Consider the following 23,421-nt stretch of genomic DNA (forward strand, 5'->3'; position numbering starts at 1 on the left):
AGCTACCAAACACTACCGAGGATTCCAATTCACATTGATTCCATGGTAATTATGGTTTGGATTCCAATTCATTCCAAATACAAGCTCCCAAATGAGACCTTAGAGGAACCTAAGGGTGTAATTGGGGCTTCTCAATGTGGCTGGCTGTCATATGGTGTTTCATCTTGAATGACCATGGTTTCTTAACTATTTTCTTACCACGTGACATAATGGAATATGATAATATAACCATTACTATGTTTTGCATGACACACTTGGGTTATTGGCTCTAGCCTGCATTAGGGGAATCACTTTTTTTTGCTAACACTTTTTTTTTTTTTTTTGGAGAGCAACAAAATTTTTATTAGAAAAAGAAGTAAAAAAAAACAAGGAGGATAATAAGCCGTCATCCAATTAATACAAGGAGAAAGATCCCCCCAATGACCTCTTAAAAGAACGAAATCCCATCAACGATAGCCCATTCTATAAACATCTTTGTGGCTTTCAAAATGACCACTTCTGGTGTGCATGACTGGTCCCGAAAATTCTTCATTCCATTCCAACCTTAAGGTGGCAAGGAAAGAGAAGCGCCAAAAACATGATAAAATATGACATCCTCTCATCATCACACTTATTGCGATACAAAACATTGAGAAAATCCCCAATCAATGATGACATAACCTAATCTACTCCGAATAACCTGAAGAAGCTCCACCAAACCTTCATCACAAAGGAGTTGTGAAAGAACAAATGATTCAGAGTCTCCTCATCCCTAAGGCATATGATGCATCCTTTTGCAATTGCCATATTCCTGTTTCTCAGTGGTCAATACTAAGAACCTTGTTTTACCTACAAGCCATGCAAATGTGAAAACACACGGCTGTCCTTTGAATTTCCAGATATGATGAATAGGATCCAAAACAACAGGACTAGCAGGGGAGGATATCGCTGGATAGAAAGATTTTACAGAAAAAAAGTCCAGATCTGTCTAAATCCCACACCCACCTATCCTTTTCCAGCCTCACCAAATCTTGACTGTGCAATATCTCCATAAGGTGAACAAACTCAGGGATCTCGTCATTAGGTGGAATTTTTTTTTTCTTCTTTTAAAAAAAATAAAAAAATTTCAATCTCTTGCTAAAAGAAATCCCTATTTATTATTATTATTATTATTTTTTTGTACACATGCACACACACACTCACGCTGTAGTGGGATTTCACCACCTATGGATACTCGAACCCTTGACCTTGTGTTGAAACTCTTGAGAGTCCACCATCGGAGCAAGAGTAAGGATCCTGCCAAAAGAAATCCCTTTGAAGCCTTTTGAATCTAAAAATTATACTGGCCATATATGCAAACATTGACATGAAGTAAAGTAGCAAACTTGCTAAAGCGGACTTAATCAGAGTGATACGGCCCCGAAAGATAATACATCTTTTTTTCCACCTAGCTAATTTCTGCTCCATCCTCCCCACCACCACTTCCCAAAGATGTTTGTCAGGCTTCCCCGTGCACAATGGGAGGTCGTGAGAAGATGACAAATGCTTCCTTGGTTTACATCCAAAGGCTCAAGCACAAGCTTCCCTGGTTTGCATCTGAAGGCCCGAGCATAGGCACAAATCTCACCTTCAACTATTTGGACTCCTAATAGCTCACTGTTTTGAATGTTGATTTTTTGCCCTGACACCACCTCAAAACAACGAAGAACCTTATGAAGATCATCCACTTGGAGTCAGTCTCACATAAGTAGAAGCATGCCATTGGGGAGCTAGAGGTGGGAAACCTGAAGTTGCTCCACAGTCAAATTGTTGACGAGCCTTCGCTTGGTAGCCCAAGTCAAAATTCTATTTAGGGCCTAATGCAGGGGCATTTTCACACTGGGCTCGAGTGGAGTAGCCCGTGGGATGTGGGGACACACTCAGGGTGGGTGACCCATGTGATTTGGGGCCCACGGGGGAGATCTCGTGTTCGAGACTCCTCACCAGGGGTGATTAATGCGCATTTCACACCGGACTCGAGTGGGGTAGCCCGTGGGATGCGGTGACACGCTCGGGGTGGGCGTCCCATGTGATTTGGGGCCCACGAAGGGGGTTCAGCTGAGGTCCTAACTCATACGATGTGGGGCCTGGGCTATGAGATAAAGGGATTAATTCGCCATACTCTAACAATTCGAGCTTTTAGAGCAAGTGGTTAATTGTCCTACATCAGGGCGTCAACAACTATCTCAAAGAGGGAAGGGGAGAGGATTCCCTTGCCGTGGACCATGATTGCTTGAAAATGCCTTTAGGGCCTTTATGGATAGTGGAAAAGAAAATAAACAAAAATGGATGACTTTTCCCATTATGGTATGTTTTACTATGTTTGGATAGCAAAGGAAATATTGGATTTCAAATGCAATCATTACCCAAACAACATAGATTCTCATGCACGAGATTCGAAGTGATCATTGTGAGAGCTTTATGAGATTTTTGCTTGCTATCCAAACGGGAGCCTAAAAATGGAAGTCATGTTTCAATAGTGCTTATGGAAATCTTGGGGAATCATCATTGGATAATCATTACTATTTTCTTTTATTTTCTTTTCCCACTATCCAAACAGGCCCTTAGGAGATCTATTAACTTGCACCAAAAATTAAACTGAATTCACGCACTTTGTGCTGGTACTTTGTTTGCTTACATCTATAAAATTGAGATATTCTTATATGAGCACTGCTATGGTTACTAGCTAGCCGGTAGAGAATGACTCTGAATCCTGCTCTCCCAACATGTGTCGATGCGGTGTGCACATGCGAGATCTGGGTTGAGTTGTTCATTAAGTGACCATGTGCGTTGATGCAGAATCAGGCTAGTTGAGTCATTGGGTGGGCCGCGTATGTATGGGGTGTGAACTGCTGGTCATTTTTTTAGGCATCCCATCGTTTCATAGGTGTTCGGCCCACCTTATGACTTGACCAGTTCGATTCTTTGGGCCACAGAAAATACACAATAAGATAACAGATTGCAACGTAGTTGCACAAATGTTCCACCTGGGTGCCGTTCCCGCTTGGAATCATGCTTTAGACTGGCACTCCCACTTTACTCCCCAGCTGTTTATACTTGGTAACATTTTGAAACAGACGGCTTCCACCACTGCACCTGAATCTGTTGCCACTTCCCTTCACGCTTTGTGTAACAATAACTAAAAACTGAATCTCACACTCAAATGCCATGTTAGCATGCATGGGAAGAACTGGGTCCAGAATCCAACGTAAGTAATGGATGTCACATTTCTTTTCATATATTATGTGTTGAATTCTGCTGCCAGTGCGACCTGCACATATTTTTAGTATAACACAATAGTGATGATGTTTTCATGACAGGGGAAAGTCAAGAAGGCAGAGAAACGTGGCGAGAAAGGCTCCAAACATGGAAAGAAGTTCTGAGAAGGGATAAGATGGCTGAGGAAATGGATTCTTTAAAGGCAGAGTATGTAGTTGATTTTGACATGCATGAAGTCGAGAAGAGTCTTCGAAAAGAAGTGGTAGAGAGAGTATCGGATACACAAGGCAGTAGGGCACCATGGATTTCTAAGAGATGGTGGCGTTATCGTCCAAAACTGCCTTACACTTATTTCCTTCACAAGCTTGATTGCTCCGAGGTAAGGTTTTATTCCTTTAGCATGCTTTTGCCAGCTCTCTAATTCTGAATAAAGTTTGATGCAGTAGGGTTCATGCTCTTGTTGGGTTTCTTTACACTCTCAATCAACTATCTAGACACAATGTGATTGTGTCATGGGTTTGCTTCCCACAAACGTTGAGTTTGATTCCCCTCCCCGTGCTTTACCCGATGCATGTGGTTTGCTAGTGATTGCGTGCATCTGCAGTGATTAGTCTCGCTTTGCAAAGGGGTGGGGAGACCCTGTTGTCGTCATAAAAAATTTATCGAGAAATAATAAAATTTGTGGGATTCCTTTGTGCTGTTTTTTGGTGACCAATATACGCCTCAGATCAGTTGTAACTTGTATGCAGCCTTGGATTTATGCACACACATGCACGTATGTATATAGATGTGCGTCTCCGTTATGCACATATGGATATGCGTGTTGGCATGCACATGTATCAGAAAAAGATTGGTGACCCATGAGAACTGAAGTCCTTGTCTTGCCATTGGTGGAAAGAATGGGACCAATGTTTTAAATATTGATGATATCGGCCGATATATCCCACGATATATCTTGTATCCCACCTGTGCAATACGAAATGGACAGGAAGTGCCGATACATCCCACGTGTTTGATCCGGTAAGCATTTTTAATTTCTGATCCCCCTTTTTTTGTTGAAATTATATTAAATCAGTGTCAAATGGTTATAAATTCATTGGTTCTTCATGTTTTACATGAAAAATCATGGAGTTGGAGCTTTGATTTTGATATCCATTGGTTCTTCATGTTTTCCATGTTTTTTTTTTTTCAAGATTTTCCTTCAACTGGCTGTCAATTGAGACTAATTTCAAGGTATTTAGGAATATTAGATGAAATGATCATCACACACACTCTAATTTCAAAATTTGAGTGTAGGTGGTTCGATTTGGGGAAAATTCGAAAATTTTCCAATTTCTCCCAAATTACTTGCAATGTTGCACTCCAAACATGAAATCAAGCATGTATGAGCGCTGATCTACTGATTTGTTAAGTCCTTGTCAATTTTCGGAAAATAAAAATCACTTTTAATAAAAAATTATTAAAATATTAAAATTTTCGAAGTTTCCCTTCACCCAGTTGTGAATTGAGACTAATTTCAAAGTATTTAGGAGTTGTTTGATGAAATGATCATCACATACACTCTAAATGTTATGCATTCAATTTGAATATAGTTGCATTAGTTCAGTTATACTGCGTATAGCTTAGGACCCTATACAAAGGAAACCTATTATGTGCACTTCTTTTTCGAGATGTTATGATTTAAAAGTGTGTATTAAGGTCTTTTTTAACAATCCGTGAAGTTTCAGTGAAAAAATCAACCATTTTCCCAATGTTTTCCCATGTTTCCCACAAAGTGCTATAAATTACCTAATACAAACGACATATCCCGTGTGATAACCGGTATGTATATGTATCCCGAGGATGCGATATGTTACGTGATACTGATATTTCGAACACGAATGGGACCCACCCGAAAAGTGATAGGGCCGCTCCATTTTTGTGTAGGCTCCCTATTTCAGCAGAAATAGGAGCGTAAAATCCGAGAACTAGTTCTTACAGGCTACTAAATGAGTCTTCTATCTATGTGTTTATATGCGTATATTACTGGGATCACTTTCTCTAATGTCGGGGAAACAACTTGACATGCATGAAATCCAACCCGTCCATCAGATGCATCACCTCCTTTTAGCTCTGATCCTAGAAATTAGGCTTATTCAACACTCAGGTGGACCACCCCATAAAGTTGTACTGAAAAACCTCTAATCATGTGTTATAGTCCATCTGAGTTTTGGAATACTGTGATTTGTAGGTAATTCTTTCATCTGATGGGGCACATCAGATGAATGGATTGGATGGCTTATAAAAACCACTGTGGGCCCCACAAAAAAGCAATGCGGGCATCCCATTCCTAGTTTTTCCTAAGGTGTGGCCCAACTGAGTTCTGACTGGTCATGATTTTTGGGTTCCAAGGTGAAGATTAGGCAGCATATCTGATGGACGGGGTGCACCACCCACATTGCTCAAGGTGCACAAGGTACCTAGTGCGGCTCATTGGACTTTTGTGCATGCTTTACTTGTATGTATTGAAGCACATGCTATGGCATGTGCAGCTTGTACTGTATGTGCATTATACTTCTCCCAGGGACTGGACATCCGACCCAATTTCAGTGATGTAGGTTCTTTGAACAGGTTGCAGCTGTTGTCTTTTCTGAGGACCTGAAGAAATTATACGTAACGATGAAAGAAGGTTTTCCTTTAGAATATGTTGTGAGTACGATGTTGATTTATTTCTTCTGATGTCAAAACGAATCTCTTGTATTCCTCGTGTTTTAGTATGTTTCGCCTGAAACTGGCTGTCTGATGCTATTGTCTTTCCTAGGTTGACATACCTCTGGATCCGCACCTATTTGAGATCATCAATACTTCTGGGGTTGAAGTGGATCTGCTTCAGAAACGGCAGATTCATTACTTTCTCCGAGTGGTTGTTGCATTAGCTCCGGGAATACTGATTTTGTGGCTTATAAGAGAGGCTACCATGCTTTTGCACATCACATCTAACCGCTATTTATATAAAAGATATAACCAACTATTTGATATGGCTTATGCCGAAAACTTTATCTTGGTAAGACTCGAACTCCATGGTCTTGACAGTCAAACTATATAAAAAAACATTGCTAAGCCCACCACTCCAGACATGCAGGCCAGTCATATGTGCTACATGTGGAAAATCCTAGCCACTCAGCAGGCAGGTACATATCATATAGATGGCCTGGCTTACAAATTGCGCTGATCCATTCATCAGGTGTGCCACTGCTGTATGCCTTTATACTGTCTAATGTTCTGTTAAATTTGTGGCCCATCTGAAACAACCTGTTTGTTGGGCTGGGATATCTGCATGGTGGGTTCCATGTGATGATTTGCTTGGATCTGGTACATGCGGCACATGAGATTTGTAGCCCATCGGGACCAGCATAGTTTTTTGGCCAGGGCATCTACATGGTGGGGTTCACCAGATGATTTTCTTGGATCTGGCACTTGTGGCACACTTTCGCTGGCATACCTTCATAGGAGCTGCACATGGGCTTTGGAAAACTCTCCACCGTATGTGTGCGTTTGTGTCTGTGCGTGTGCATCACAGTGTGGCATTTGTGTGTGTGTGCGCACGCACGTGTGCGTGTAGTAGAGACTTTCAGTTCTTAAGATAATGGATCCCTTGCATTTGGTATGAATACTTATCCAGCCAGTGGGTGGTTCTGCTGATACGAAATCAATGTATAAAGAAGTCATATTAGGAGGTGATGTTTGGGATCTTCTTGATGAGTTAATGATTTATATGGGGAACCCCTTGCAGTACTATGAGAAACAAGTCCAGTTTGTTCGGGTAATCTACTTTACCTTTCTATTCTGCATTTGTCTAGGATAATTGTCTCTTTAGCTTTGTGGAAAAGGAATCGTAGGGTCTGAGCATCAATGAACATTTAGTTCTCTGAGGGGCATGATTTTGCATGTGCACCCATGTTGAGTTGATCCATAACATAGATGGGTCCCACCATGGATGTGGGCACCCAAGAAGAACTCCTAGGCTGTCCCAGTCCTTCAACTTTGGCCTGCCAATAGACAGTTAACACAAATGTGACAATGGTCTGTAGTCAGAGACGGGCCCAAAGATTGACGGGTTAGGATCTTCCATTTTGGAAGATTTTTTTAGGCATACCCCATCCATAGCTTGGGCCATCACATCAACTGTCTGGATCACAGAACCATGGGCGCCTCAGCACCCCACGGTTCCTCTTCTTCAAACGTGAATGGCTTTTTTTGAGTTCACCGCCTAGGTAATCTTAGCTTTCCAGTGTTTGCTTCCATGACAGGGTGTTCTTCTTTCTGGGCCGCCCGGAACAGGCAAAACACTTTTTGCACGAACGCTTGCAAAGGAAAGTGGAATGCCTTTTGTCTTTGCTTCTGGTGCGGAGTTCACAGATAGTGAAAAAAGTGGAGCTGCAAGGATTAATGAAATATTTTCTATTGCTAGAAGAAATGTAAGCATTCTTCTTTTTATTTGAAATTCTTGAGGATCTAGGATCTAACTTATTTTGAAGATTTTGCTTTTGCTGCAATGATTATTCCACAATTCTGGGACCGAAAAGTAGGAAGAGTAACTACTTACCTTTCCTTAGTAGCCATCTTTTGTATGTGGATAGTTCAATACCATGGTTTATCTTTGTTAGAACTTCTATCTTGGGTATCTTTTAGTCTAATGATTTCATTAAGTTCTGTGGAACTTGAAATGGAAGATAATGAATGCAAATTGTTTCTAGCAGCAGTTGACTATTCGAATTTCTCTTATGGTCCAGCATCATTTTCCAAATGCCAAAAGATGGGTGGTAACTGGTAACCGACTCTAGTCACATTTAATGCTTCTTTTCCAGTAAATTATAGATGAAATTGCTATCCTAAAATGGTAGATGAATTGCTTATATTTCATAACTAGACTTCAGGTGATGAAGAAATAGATGTACCAGTTATCATGCTATCACATTGAAGGCTATAGAAACTTGCTGGCATGAGATCTTATTTAGGGTTACCTTTAAAATCTCAAAATAATTGAGCTCCAAAAAAATTTTGAAAAATAAATGATTTTTTTTTTTTTAATTACAAAAGAAAAAAGAAAAAAAAAGAAAAAGAACAAGAAGATGAATTAAGCTCAAAAATGGATTCTAATTTTAAAGCCCATAATCAGGCAATATATCTCGATTCTTATCTTCAGGAAAAGTGAGAGGGAGGAGCTGCTGATTGATCCTACATGGGTCTTTGGACTTTATAGACAATTCCCTAAATATGGTCCAATACATAATACAACTATACCAAAACTAGCTGCTTTAGCTACAATCCGATGAGTTGTGGGCCTCTTGGTGAATTTAAGCTATTGATATGTCATAAACCCTATTTGGATTGGTGGAATCCTCTTTTTTACTGTGGATATGAAATCCATCTCATCAGATGTGAAAACTTTTCAGGCATTTGCGAAAGCCAAGTTATCTGTGGAAATCAATTTCCATTTCGACAATTTTCTTCGAAAAAGGGCTATTTCCATTTACTCAAAAAAAAAAAAAAAACACATAGGGAATGGAGGTTTTCATGGTTTTTGAGAGAACTCTCACGTTTTGACCATTGAACTTCCCACATTTCCATGGAAATGACGTGTACTAAAACAAACACGTTTAGTAGGATTCTTTTCCACAAATTTCTATTTCCACAGATTTCTTCAGATATTATGTTTTCCTTTCGAAATATACTTCTTGGATTCTACAAATCCTAGCAGGCGTAAAGATGATGCCAAACATCTCATTTGAAGTGGGCTAATTGAGTGAGCTCATATCCCATGAAGAGGAGGTTTTGTTGAACTACGTAATTGAGTGAGCTCATATCCCTTTATCTGCAGTGGATATGGACCACAATAATAAGTTGGTGATTTATATGCACCTGGGCTTTACCTACCATCCCATCTGTCACTCTCATAAGACCAACATATGCCCGAATGGTCTGATCTGGGTTGTCATTTGGCACTTTTCCCACCTTGCAGGACTATGGTGGCCTTGATAGTATTCCCTAGGTTAAGAACCCTATTGAAGGCACTTACAAGATCCCCAAGGTTGGAGGTATTTGATATCTTTGATGGTGATTTTTTATGCAAAATTCATACAATGTGGGGCTGCCTTGGTGTTTTTTGGTGTCTAGGGCTGCACCTCTTTTCCCCACCTTCTATTTGCATTGATTCTATCGTGGGTTATCCTCTAGCTTCATGATTCATGCCTCTTTTTGAAGTTGTATAATTTTGCTTATTGTTTTGAATAAATATTTCTCTTACTCCGGAACACAATGCCTTGGAAGATATACAATATATGTACTGGCACTGCTTATATTTCTAACACACATGTTCTTTTGTCATAATTTGGAAGCTTGCACAACCTTCTTCTTAATTGATTAATAAAACAGTTCAAGGAAAATACATTCATATTTGTTATTTTAGACTACAATGAAGCATATATGCACTTTGCAGGCTCCTTCATTTGTATTTGTGGATGAAATTGATGCTATTGCTGGAAGACATGCTAGAAAGGATCCTCGAAGGCGAGCAACGTTTGATGCTCTGATTTCACAGCTTGATGGAGAGTATGTGTTTTTTTCAAGTGTTTTATTTCATAAGCATTTTTTTATATTTTTTTTTCTGATAAGATTCTTATCACTAGCAATGCTTGATTCCCTTTTTAACATGTTGGTGACCTTTTCAAAAAAGCAAAGATTTGTGGTTATCATGCTCAATCTTCAGAATGCTATCTTTTGGAGGAAATTGTGTTTTCATACGGTCATCAGTCTATTGCTTCCCTTGAATATTTTCATTTCCATCACCTGATGCTTAGAACTACTTTCTGTAGTACTTCTGAAATGCACTTTTTATTGACAATGGTAATACTTATACTGATGATGATGAAGCCCAAAAGAGGCATTTCTTTATTAGCTGAATAAGTAGCTCTAGTTCTTAACTTATTTTTGACGAAACTTGAAGATTCTTAACACTAATTCTCCAATTTTCTTGTCCCACACTAGCAACCAAACCTTGCAGTGTATATAGGTCTGCATTCTTTTTGTCAGCATCTAGCAAAACATCCTTCATGGTCATCTCTGAGAAAGCACAGAAAAAAGAAAAAAGAAAAAGAAGAAGAGTATTTGGCCATCCAGATGTCAGGATGATAACTGTTCAATGTGGTCACATTTTCTTGGATTACGACCTAAATATGGTCGAATTTATCCCAAATGGGCAAGTAGTCATGCTATTTAGCATGGTTGGGTAAGGTTGCCCAAGGTATTCAATAATGGTACTGTAACGGCTGTTACAGCTGTTTTTCTTTCCCAACTGTAACTGCCCCATAACTGGCCATTAGCCATAACGGCCGTTACGGGCCATTTTTTCCATAACGGCCATTATGGGTCCATAACATATTGGTACCCACAGTTACCATTATGTAACCGCTTTTGGATACCATGATGATTGCCCTAACAGAACTGCATTCTTTGTATTCAGAGAAACTAGACCGTGTCTTAGTCCATCATCATCATCTAACCCTTATCTCAACAGATTGTATATTAATTATAACCTGCTGTATATTATTATGTTAAGTTTATTTTGGTGACAGGTTGTATGGTGCAATGCTTCATGTATCAGTATTGCAACATGTATCCTACCTTGGGATCTGCATGTATTGCATAATGTTAGGACAATGGTGAAATTTTGTCAGCAGAACTGCAGGAAATGTTAAAAGACACATGATCACACACTTCAAACTCAAAACATCACCAAAAAAAGAAAAACACAGTAGTTTACTAGGTGTCAAAACAACGCACTGTCAGACAAAATTGTGCTCTGAAATTCCTCTCAGATCGTGATTTTTCCATCATATTTGTTTTGATGTGAAACAACACAAGTGGGTGTTAGAACACAACTACAAAGAGAATGTCTAAAAAAAGGGCAAAAAAGTTTTTTTTTTCTTCCTGATTTTCTCTAATTTGCGCTGGTATCAGTTGAAATATTGTAAATATTGAACGATATATCAACAAATTATCACAGATGTAGCATGGTATAATGGAATATGGGCATGTATCGGTGATTTTATCATCAATACATGCGGATTTTGCAAATACTTTGAGATTCCGTGTTGCCCATGTGTGATACTAACAAGCAACACATTGGTCACTGGTAAGTGAAACACACTCATATTAGAGGGAACTTGATAATGTATTCTTTTGAGTTGGCTGTCTTCTTGGTCACAGTTTGGAACTGTCTATTTGCCTTAATCTACCTTTTTAATCATACTACTTCATTTAGACTTGTATTGCCAATGCGTTCTCATATGCACATGCTCAACTCAAGGCTTTGGTCTATACAGGAAGGAGAAAATCGGTGTTGATCGGTTCTCTCTAAGACAAGCTGTAATTTTCATTTGTGCAACTAACCGGCCAGATGAACTGGATCCAGAATTTGTCCGACCTGGACGCATTGATCGTCGGCTTTACATTGGTCTACCTGATGCAAAGCAGAGGGTGCAAATTTTTGGGGTGCACAGTTCAGGAAAGCAACTCGCAGAGGATGTGGACTTTGAAAAGGTAACCCAGTGTTTTCATTTTTAAAAATCCCTTCTAGGTTTAAGGAATTGGTGTCTGAGCCTCAATTCCATGTTTGTGGCCCATGGTCCGTTGATCTGAGCCATTAATCCAATGGGCCATGCTGTGAATGGGTGAGGCCCTAAAAGCTCACTATATTTGAAGATCCCAACTGTTTGATCTTATTGGCTCATAGTCACCCAGAGTTTCAGACCTGTAAAAGTACGGCACTAGGGCCTTTAAATATTTCTAGAAAATATTTATTGGCCACTCGAAACAAAAAGCCTGAAATCAGGTATTCTATCATATATTTTTAGTATCATGCGGTGTCTCCATTTTTATGGTTTTCACTGTATTGATAAAATTTATCCCTCAAAAAAAAAAAAAAAAAAAAAAAAAAACTATATTGATAAAATTTCCTTCTACCAGTCAACTACTCGAAACCTCAAGGTACTAAGCTTATTATTTTCTTCTCCTATTCTCACCTTTACAGCTTGTTTTTCGGACCGTTGGTTATTCTGGAGCAGATATCCGGAATCTAGTCAATGAAGCAGGAATTATGTCTGTAAGTTGATATTTTTCCTTGGTTATTGTAGAATGATTAAGATTGTCTTTGATAGAACTCTTGTTTTGACTGGGTGCATGCTCTATAGTTTCTTTGAAGTAAGGAAAGTGTTGAATTTACCTTTACTGCCCTCTGATCTATGCTTCTACATACCATATCCATAACTTTCTTTGTGCCAATCACTATGACTTGGCATCACTTTTGTATGGATACGCAAGCTACTAGTTCCCATTGCAATTTAATTTGATCATTTTGTGTATCATTATTCCTTTGAATTGCTAGTCCATCTAACTTCTAACTGGAAATTTTTTTGGATGGATAATCAAAAACTTTATTGAAAAAAAAGAGCAGAAACAGAGGGTCACAAGGATGGCGATTGCTGGAGGAAAAACATCATACAAGCAAGAAGGGTGATGCAACACCCACATAATCCTACTCTCACCATCCTTAGTGACATGGCACTTTTCAGAATTAGGATCTCGTGAAAAAGAAACAACATGGCCATTACACACATCCTGAATGTCCTCGATTCTGACTGGAAGTTGTTGGTTTATGTAATTAAGATGTTCTCTTGTAGAAACATTCATCCGAATAGTTGGGATTATTTAGATTTATTCCTTTTATAAGATGATTATTTTTCTTATACGATGAACCAACCCCAGACACCTTCGTGCGTGCGTGCGTGTGGATTAAATCTTTGGGATTCCTTCCATCACTTGATTAAGTGATATTTATACAAATGGTGGTAATAGTAGTGGAAGTGGACGTCCTTGGGGTCTGGAGGATCAAGGATTGAATTGGAGTCTCCTAAGGAAATAGTTTTGGATATTTGCAAATGAACAATTATGGTACCTGATGTAGGGGTTAGAACCAGGGAATGATAAAAAGGGGGAGTCCATGACTTCTCAAGCTTGGGAATGATCAGAAGATTTTGGGTTTGGTTTCTCAGGAGGGTTCCCATTTCAAAATAGGGAGTGGTTAGAAAGTAACACTCTTGGGAGGATTTATGGGTGGGAGACATGGCTCTTGCCTTGAAGTTTCCGAGGCCTACATAGTGGCTACGTACGAAAGCATCTATGTAAAAGAATACTATGAGGAATTGGGTCTATGTAAAAAACAGGGATCACTGACTCCCTTGCTATTGCTTTATGGATGAAGAAACAGTTCATTAGGTGGTGACATCAATTTGAAGCTCCTCTCTTAATTTGTTCAAGGTATTGTTGCCTTACTACGGGAAGCTCAGGGTGGTCTTCAAAAGTATGGGGACTGAGCCTTTTAAGGAGAGAGGATGGTGCTTTGGTGTTTGCCACGGGTGTACATCAAATCGAACCGAGTTGAGTTGGCCTCAGCTCGACTCGGCTCGGCCACTAGTTGACCCCAGCTCGAACTTGGCTCAGCTCGGTCCTCGAGCCTGACTGGCCAGCTCGGCTCGGTTCGGTCAGCAGCTCGGGCCAGTTCGAGCTGAGTTTGAGGCAAGTGCAAGCCGAGTTCGCCTGTGCAGCATTTTCACAAACACATGGACTGCACCTTCAAAATCTCATTGTATGTAAAATAGCAGCAGTGGTTTTACAGGTATTTTATCAAACACCTTCTAAGCAACATAAAAAATCAAGAAAAAAAGGGTATTTGTTTCATATACATACCTTCCTTGCCACCGGCCACACTTCGTTGAGTTATTTCATCAAACACTTGGTGAACAACATCAATATCAAAGTAACCGAGTCACCGAACTAGTTCGATCCGAGTTCGATTCGAGTTGGGTTCAATCCGAGTCGAGTCGAGTCGAGCTGGGGCCAGCTCAAACTCTGCTCAAACTCATTTTCGAGCTAAAAAAATCAGCTCGACTCAGCTCAAACTCAACTTCGAACTGAGTTGAATTGAGGTTTTTCGAGTCGAGTCGAGCGAGCTAACCGAGTTAGCTCGGTTTGTGTACACCCTTAGTGTTTGCTTCCGCTTTTTGTTCAGAAATTTGGAAGGAGAGCAACAATTGCATTTCAAATGATGCGATAGTGGATGAGCTCAAACAAGTAGAAATAATCACTACTGTATCACGAAGTGAGCACCATCCCACCTATGTTCTGAGGCGCGTTAGTGTCCAATTCGCTAAGGGATTGTTAACAATTGTATGTAAAATTTGAATTGGCATGTTTAGTTTGGAAAGGAAACTTGAGGTGTGGTGGTCTTGTCCTCTCGTGGAGCATCGGAGGTCAAATTTTAACTGTTCTTTCCTTGGCAACCCCAACTCTTGCATCAAGGGTTTGGTCCTAAGGGATGACAACATCGTCATTGCATGGTTTTCTAGATCCTGTATAGAGGGCAACTCGAATGTTTAAGAGTGTGAGGCCCTTATGGAAGCCTTAAGGATTTTTAGCAATGACTTCTCTAGCCCAGTGATTGTGGAAGATAACTTTAAAAAGGCTCACTATTTGGTGTCTTAGGAAGGGCAGAGTGTGGGATCTTATTTTTAGCCATTTGGCTCTTTGCATTGGGATTCTCCCTCGTCTTTGATTTTCTTTTGATAAATTTTCAGTTATTTATTATTCTACAAGCAAAAGAAAATGAAAGAAAGAAAGAAAACAATTGAGTCTTTTCAAAACTGATTCACTTTTTCCTTACACCCAATGGATACCAATATGTCATTCACTACTTGCTACTGATATGCCTCACGAATTTCCATTGTTCAACATAGTTATAAAGAGATGGATCACTACATTCCTCCCAAAAATCTTCCTTACCACACTATAAAATATTATTCTCAAAGAAATTGGTTAAAAACACTTGCTAGCGAAGTGGAACAATCTCTGTGTCAAGCACCCAAGTGGGGAGTACCTCACGTCAGGTCCGACCATACCCGAAATTATTAAAATCCAAAATTATAATAAGAGCATCAAAATGCCCTAGTTGGGTTTATAGATGCATAGTTTAGAAACAAGTCAGTGAATCACCAAACTTCATTCTTTAATATTTAAGTATCTTGGTTTTTCTTCATGTCTATTGCTTCTCATCTCTTTGGGTAGTTAACACAAATATTGGATGGTGCTCTACATATAATTTGGGTGATGAGGACATCCGCGCCCCCATTTGAGTGTACGCAAGGATGAGGGCACCGGTGTCCTTGTGATGCAGGGACATGTGATGGCCTAACCCTAGATGCATGTATAATCAGGATGAAGAGATTCAAATAGATAAATTAATCAACTAACTGTTTTCAATCAAAGGAATTAGGCACATCTCAATACAGAGATGAGATCATTCCGTCAGGATCATGCTCCTTAGCATAAAATTACGTAAACAGTAAAAAGGGAGGACCTAGGGATATGAGGATATCCTAGATCTAGCATAAGTCAATCCATAGTTAAGTTTGGATATGATTATCCCGACTAACCATCTCTCTTTTCTGTTCAAACCAAAAAGGAATATCCAGAGAGGAACGAAATTGATGAAAAAGAAGGTACGTATTTTAGGGCATCAAAGAAAAGAAAACGGTTGAGTATTACCTTTCCCGCACCTCGAAGATCTAGAAAGAAGGAAACCTTAAACTGGGGTAGAATCCCCAACACCCAAGGGCCAATCCTGAAACCCCAATCTCTTTGATAGAAGAGGTAAAAAAAATTACGAATTCTTATTCATTCAATAATAATAAAATAGAGTTTCTCATAGTGTATATATAAGCCATAGAAAAAGTAAAAGTGCACTAAAACCCCTGAAAACAAGGAAAAGAACAAAAAAACACCTAAAACTAACAACACCCGCATGACAGGGTGTAAAATCCGCCCTATGTGCCAGCGATTAGGGTGCAGTCATGCCACTCCTGCACTTATAGCGCGTCAGAAAATGGGTCTGATGGACCCGTCGTCCATCTGCATCAATTCCTCTGCTCCAATACTCTGTTGGCGATGCTGCCTCCTCTGGTACACTCCAAAGGGTGCACTATTGATGTCCGCATTACCTTGTGCCTGGATGACCCATACATGGGCCCACACCTTCGTGAGCATTTTTGGGGAGCATCGGGCCGTTGATTTTCATCGTCATCTCATTCTGACCATTGGATCACGATCGGGGCCATCATCACCGTTGGATTGTGATCGTGACCACTTGTGGGGCCCGATAGATGATATGCAGGCCATTTAATGGCATAGGATTACCTTAAGATTTATTTTATACTTTGATTTATGTTTTGGACTAGTTATGAGAGATGTATTTTGATTTTTTTTAAGACTAGGGCTAATTTAATGAAAGTACATGAAATAAGGACATTTTTGTAATTTTGAAAAGTTTCCGAGACTATAATAGGGGGGACGTGTGACCCTCTTGGTGGTTATTTTTATTGAAAAAAAGAAAGAAAGAGAACTCTCCTGTTTTCTCTCCAATCTTCATGTGATGTGAGGATATCTTCCATGTGATTTGGAAGGAAGATCGGTGCGATGCATATTTTCATCGACGGAAGTGCGAGACTTCCTTCTATCCCTACATTCGCATCTCTTCATCAACAAACAAGGTATTTCTATAAGTTTCTTCTCTCCTTCTTCCCCCATTCTCCAAAATCCATTAAATCCTTCTCATTTCTTTCCCTTTACACCCTTCTCTACAAGCTAAACCTTGGAACCCAAAACCCAACCCTACCTAGCCCACACGTGTGACCGTACAGCCACACGTGTGAACCCATAGGGCTGGCCGTACGGTCCTATCCCTTTTTTCCCCTTTGCATCCCACTACCCTTACATCAAACACCCCTTCATTCCTACCTATAAACCCTATCCCTAACCCTAGATTTTCTAATTTCCCAATTTCCCCAAATTTTCTTAATTGACCTAAAATCCCTAACTTCCCATCATCCAAAACCCTAATTCCCCTCTAATAATACCTAAAGTCATCAATCCCCTTAACCAATTCACCCAACTAAACCCTATTTTGCCTTTTCCCACAAATTTCCTGAACCCTAGGTTTACCTACATCCTAAGCAAGCAAGCCCTAGTTAGTATTTGCTTTCCCTTTTGAATTAGACTTGTTCCCATGCTATTTGGATGTTCTCACATCCATTAGATCCTAGTTTCAAGTATTTAATGATCTTGCAAGGTGTTGTTGGCTAATTTAGGCTTGAAATATTCATAGTTTCTTCTTGGAATCTTGAGATGATGTTAGCATGTTTTTTGGTTTTGATTAATTAATTTAATTTGCTGAATGATCTCCACTCATTATCTAGCTTCATACATTGGTCCTGCATCATTGGGTGGACCATAAGCTCTGGGCTGCTTGCACATATTTTCCTAGGCCATACCTCAGTTCTGCAGTTTAAGGATTTCCACATGCGGTTTTGTTCAATGCGTTGCTTCAGAGCAGGACTTTGAGTCACCTAGAGTTCCTGTCTAATTTTTTGGAAGTAACTTCTTGACACTAGATTTGCATACTTCCATGAATGCATTGTCCCCAGTCGTGGGAAGCTGAATAATAGTTGTCGATAACCTTTTATCACAGTTCTTAGTTAATTCATAATTTTTTGGTGATTGGTGATGCCTGTTATATTTGAATTAAATGTAAATTATGTAATTTATTATTGCTTTTAGGTAAGAAAAGGGCACTCTATGATCACACAGCAAGACATTGTTGATGTGCTAGATAAGCAGTTGCTTGAAGGCATGGGAGTATTGCTTACCGAGGAAGAGCAACAAAAGATTGAAGCGAGCGTATGTTTTTACAATAATCCAGATTGTGATTAGAAGGTATTCTCAGTGTTGCAGCTCTTCTACGACATCTCACTGATATTGCTGTTAAATGTTGTTTATATGTAACAGATATCTTTGGAGAAGAAGAGATTGCTAGCTGTGCATGAGGCCGGTCATGTATTATTAGCTCATTTATTTCCTAAATTTGATTGGCATGCATTCTCTCAGCTGCTTCCTGGTGGTAAGGTACAAATTAATGATGGAGATGGAGTTTGCATAGTATGAATCTATTGAATTTGATAGGCTTCTGCGGGTAGGCCTGAGCCTAAATTTCACGCCCATGGCCTGGACCAAATCTCAGGCCATGGGCTGGGTCAGAGCCCAATTTCAAGCCCAGTAAATAAGTGGGCTGGGCTCAATTTTTTCTAGGCCACGCCGCACCCACCCATTGACAGCTCAAGCAGAGATATTCTGTTGCCTTAGTTGCCTTACAAATTTTCATTGTAATGAGAGCAGGAAACAGCAATATCTGTTTTTTATCCAAGAGAAAATATGGTAGATCAAGGATATACTACCTTTGGTTACATGAAAATGCAAATGGTGGTAGCACATGGTGGGCGCTGTGCTGAACGCGTCGTGTTCGGAGACAACATTACTGATGGAGGAAGGGATGATCTAGAAAAGATATCAAAAGTAAGCAATAGTCCCCAGATGGATAATTTATAAGTAAGAGGTCCTTTAAGAAATTGCTTTGTTTTAGAGTTCCACGTAGGAAAGTTAAATTGTGTTTAAAGTGTTACATCCATTACGTTGCCTTGTTCCCACAAACACATTCACTTCAACTTATGAAATGGTGCATGTTCCACAGCTGCATTCTTCTTCTTCTTCTTCTTCTCCTTTATATATATATATATATATATATATATTCTTAATTCTTTTTTGGTAAGTGGTCTCCAAGGAATTTAGCATTGTATGGTTGTGTCTGCAAATGTAAGGACCAATTTTCTAAGTAAAGGGACTTGCTAGTTGTTCAAGGTGGTCCAAACATGAATGTACACATCAAATCTGTCCGTGTGATTATGTAGATGCTTTTGGACCAAGCTGAAAGGTTATGAGTTGAACATGTATGACTCATGGTATTTGCATGTTTGCTTTTATACCCCCTTGTATCCCCGTAAAAAAATGGAAAGAAAAAAATGCCCAAGGTGTGTGTGGTTGCACCAAATTTCATGAAATATCGTGAAAATTTTGCACCAAATTAGACTGCTTGATCATGAAATATCATGAAAATTCATGATATTTGGTACAATCAATCACCCTAAAGCAAGCACCAGGCATCATAGGTGAAGCTGAAAGGAGATTAGGAGGGAACGGCCTTTGTTACAATTTATGAGCCTTTATCATATTGAAAGAGAAAATTTACTGGCAAGAAATAGATGGACAGAGGACCTCGAATACAATGTCAATATATTCATGATCTCCCTAAACAACTACACATGTCGGAAGGGTTTGGCTGCCGTGGCAGCACAAAACTCCATGTTTCTAGCTTCAATCAGTCGTCAGCAGCATCATTTAAGCCTTGTCCCAATTAATTGGGGTCAGCTACATGAATCCTGTTATGACATTCCACTCTATCAAAGGCCATTCCTTCAATTAGATCATAGGTTATCAAGTCCATCCACGCCCTTTTGGGCCTTCCCCTTGCCCTTTTATAGCCTTCAGCTTGTACAAACTCACTCCTAACTGGTGAATTTCTTAGTCTCTACTACACATGATCAAACCATCTAAGTCTACTTCCCCTCATCTTAGTACCAATTGGTGTTACTCCTTCGTTCCCTTGAATGCATACCTTTCTAATTCTATTTTTTTCTTATCTTGCCACTCATCTTTCTCAACATTCTCATTTCAGCTACACTCATCCCATGAGCTTGTTGTTCCTTAACTGCACAACATCCTGTCCCATAAAGCATGGCTGGTCTTATAGCTATCCTCTAAAATTTCCCTTTCAGTTTGAGTGGTACACGGCAATCACATAAAACTCTAGAGGCACATCTCCATTTCATCCACCCAACTTGAATTCTATGGGCAACATCCTTCTTAATCTCCCTACTCTTATGAATTATTGACCCAAGGTATCCAAAGTGGTAATTTTGGGAAACTTCTTAGTCAGCAATCTTGAATAATTCCCCGTTTTCCCTCCTATTGTTACTAAAATTTCTCTTCATATATTCTGTTTTAGTCCTACTAATGTTAAATCCTTTAGATTCTAAAGCACCCCTCCATAAATCTAGGTTTGTGTTTATGCCATCCCTTGTCTTGTCAATCAAAACTATGCCATCTGCAAACAACATGCACCATCTGATCTCTTCCTGGAAATCCCTTGTTAACTCATCCATAACCAATGCAAAAGGTATCCTGGTGCAAGCCTGTAGTAATTGGGAACTCACTTGACTCTCATCTAGTGGTCCTCACATTTGCTACCACTCCCTCATACACATCTTAATCATGTTAATATATCCTCTTGAAACTCGTTTCTTTCCCAACACTGACCAGATTAACTCTCTAAGGACCCTATTATAATGCTTTCTTTAAGTCAATAAAGACCATGTGGAGATCCTTCCTTCTCTCCTTATATTTCTCGATCAATTGTCTAAGTAGGAAAATAACTTAAGTGATAGACCTCCCAGGCATGAAAGCAAACTGATTTTCTGATAAATTTGTCTCATGCCTTAAGTCTTTGCTCAATCACTCTCCCAATGTTTCATAGCATGGTCATAAGTTCAATCCAATGATTGTTGGTGGAGCTCTCCATCTCCTTTATTCTTATAAATAATAGAAGGACATGAAAATATCGTGCAAGAAACTAAAAAGCTCCTACACAACTGATTGCATATGAAAGGTCTTTGCAAAAATAATACTGCTGTGAAGAAATAAAGAGTAAGAAAGTATGGCATTCACTTATATCTAACATACCTTACTAGTACATTTATTGTTTCATACATTTTTATATGAATTTTCATACCCAATGTATACCATTGTGTTTATTCTAGCTAAATTTACAAGAACATGCACTGTTGAGTTTGTTGTGATTTATTTGCATGTAAGGTCATTAATGCCATTGACGTTTTTTTTTTTCTTTTTCTGTTTCCCTTTATCAAGAACTGATGATGAATTAGAATTTCTGCATATATATCTTCCACTTACTCAACTTTTCATTATAGATTGCTAGAGAGATGGTAATTAGCCCTACAAATTCAAGATTAGGCCTCACCAGTTTGGTAAAAAGACTTGGAATGATGGATCGGCCAGACAATCCCGATGGAGAGTTGATAAAATACAGGGTATTGCTTACATTTACTTCACTAATATAAATTTTTTTTAAAAGATGCTTAGTTTTTGAGCATTTCCGCTAGTAGCCACAATCATTTCGTACTCTTGATTGATGGATTTTGTTCCTACTTGTGGTAGTGGGATGACCCTTATGTGATTCCTGCTGATATGACTGTTGAAGTGTCTGAGCTATTCACTCGAGAATTAACGAGGGTAATTATATGTTTCTTCCTTCTTCATTATTAAAATGGATGATTCTGAAAATTGCTTTGAATGATGTTTGCTTGTCTTTCTATCTATGATAGTTTCTTTGGTTTTGGACTGATGCTTAAATACAGATGTTCTCTAAATACATGCTCGATATTTAATCTTTCTTTTAAATGCTGAGTATTTTGTCGTCATATTAGTTTGGTAACAATAGAAAATTGGGCTATACGACCTGTCCTGCTTGTGAAGAGATTAGATACAAGCTTTTCTTGTATGTCATTAACATTCATTCTAGATTGTAAATCTATAATCCAAGTGCCATGTTCTTATTATTTACACTATATAAGCATTAATTTTTGCTTATTTAGTTTTGTGAAATGTTTCACAATTGGATTTCCTCAATGTTTTGCTGGAATTGTGTGAAACAATTGTCTTTGCTTGGTGAAATAATCATGATGCATTCTTTTTCAAAATTATCTCATTATAAAGAGAAGTGATGGAATTATCTTTTTTTAAGGCAACATAAATTTTATTAACAGAAAAGAACGGAGGAAGGCCTGAGGATCCAAAACAAATGCATTAGATGACAAGAAATCATCTAAACCTAGATAGACCTAGGCCACTTCCCAGCTACAACAATTTGCTTCCTGCTCAGACCCTGAATGTATCTCTATGTTGCCATCACCATCTAAGCCTCATCCCAAGTTCCCAACTAATTGAGGCCGGCTACATGAATCCTGTACTGCCATTCCACTTCAAGGATGATATTCTCAGTTCAACCATAAAGTTATCAGTCTTTTGTTATTGCCTCCATCCACGTCCTTTTGGGCCTTCCCCTTGCCCTTTTATGGCCTTCAACTTGAACCAACTCAGTACTACTGACTGGTGCAATTGCTGGTCTCTGACTCTCTATTGCACATGGCTTGTTGAAGCTATGAACATGTGGCTGTACAGTCGTAACTTGAACATGGCCAAACCATTTGAGACTACTTTCCCTTATGTTATTACCTATCGATGTTAACCCTAAGCTCCTGTGAATGCATTCATGTATCTCTATATTGTGCTTCAAAAAATCTCGTAATAATGTTAGACTGGAAAATTTTAGATGTGCCTCTGGACTTTCCAAAGTCTACTTTTGTTGACCAAGTTCCTGTGTCCAAAAATCCCATGATGCCTGTTATACTAATGAAATTGGGTAAATATTGTTAGTATAGCATACCCTGGAAAGCTAATAATGAATGTTATGATCATGTACCTTGATGGCAAACCTGGAAAGCTAATCATGATTGTTATGATCATGTACCTTGATGGCCACGTGTTTGTTTTTCACCTCGTATGCTATAATTAAATGGGGGAAACCTGATGTATCTATGATTTTATGGGTTACCGGGAGGTATTCCTCTAGTTGTCCAAGGAGAGATGAGTTTAGACACAACGACCAAAAGCCAAGGGAGAGTTTTGTTTCATAGATCTTAGTACCCTAATTTTCATAACAATAGTGGAGGGAGTGGCCAATCCGTGAACGGTTAATTAGTCATCTTGTCTCAGTGAACCAGTGACAGGTTCGATGGAAGGTCTCCACCATTGGGTTAACTATGCCTTGGCCTTACCCTACATAGGAGTGTAATGTTTATGGAATGTAGGTTCTTTTGTTTTAAGCTTCGCTAAGCACTTGCATTTGAGGATCGCATCAAGTCATTGATTTGGGAAACCCATCATGTGTGGATAGGATTGACCCAATCATGCACTAGCTTTGACTAATCCTTAGACCTGAAGTCATGTTGAGACTTCATGGTCCTAGTGTTTGGGGCTTTGACTCGCCTTGGGAGGTTACATTTGTGA

At 39.2% G+C, this 23,421-nt stretch overlaps 1 protein-coding gene across 2 annotated transcripts in view; it reads left to right on the forward strand.

Annotated features, from left to right (window-relative positions):
- Positions 1–23,421, forward strand: part of LOC131221029 (ATP-dependent zinc metalloprotease FTSH 12, chloroplastic) — a 52,822-nt gene that overhangs the window by 18,207 nt on the left and 11,194 nt on the right. Inside the window, exons 4-16 of one of the 2 annotated variants that reach the window (XM_058216104.1) lie at positions 3,339–3,616; positions 5,848–5,925; positions 6,038–6,280; positions 6,899–7,039; positions 7,527–7,694; positions 9,716–9,828; positions 11,601–11,817; positions 12,308–12,379; positions 17,944–18,063; positions 18,172–18,288; positions 18,559–18,735; positions 21,264–21,383; positions 21,511–21,585. In XM_058216104.1, coding sequence (XP_058072087.1) covers positions 3,339–3,616; positions 5,848–5,925; positions 6,038–6,280; positions 6,899–7,039; positions 7,527–7,694; positions 9,716–9,828; positions 11,601–11,817; positions 12,308–12,379; positions 17,944–18,063; positions 18,172–18,288; positions 18,559–18,735; positions 21,264–21,383; positions 21,511–21,585 — 1,919 coding nt within the window. Of the gene's footprint in view, positions 1–3,338; positions 3,617–5,847; positions 5,926–6,037; positions 6,281–6,898; positions 7,040–7,526; positions 7,695–9,715; positions 9,829–11,600; positions 11,818–12,307; positions 12,380–17,943; positions 18,064–18,171; positions 18,289–18,558; positions 18,769–21,263; positions 21,390–21,510; positions 21,586–23,421 lie in introns of those variants that run through there. The other variant, XM_058216105.1, reaches the window with a different exon arrangement.

Source organism: Magnolia sinica, chromosome 12 (assembly GCF_029962835.1).
Source record: "Magnolia sinica isolate HGM2019 chromosome 12, MsV1, whole genome shotgun sequence".
Taxonomy (NCBI): domain Eukaryota; kingdom Viridiplantae; phylum Streptophyta; class Magnoliopsida; order Magnoliales; family Magnoliaceae; genus Magnolia; species Magnolia sinica.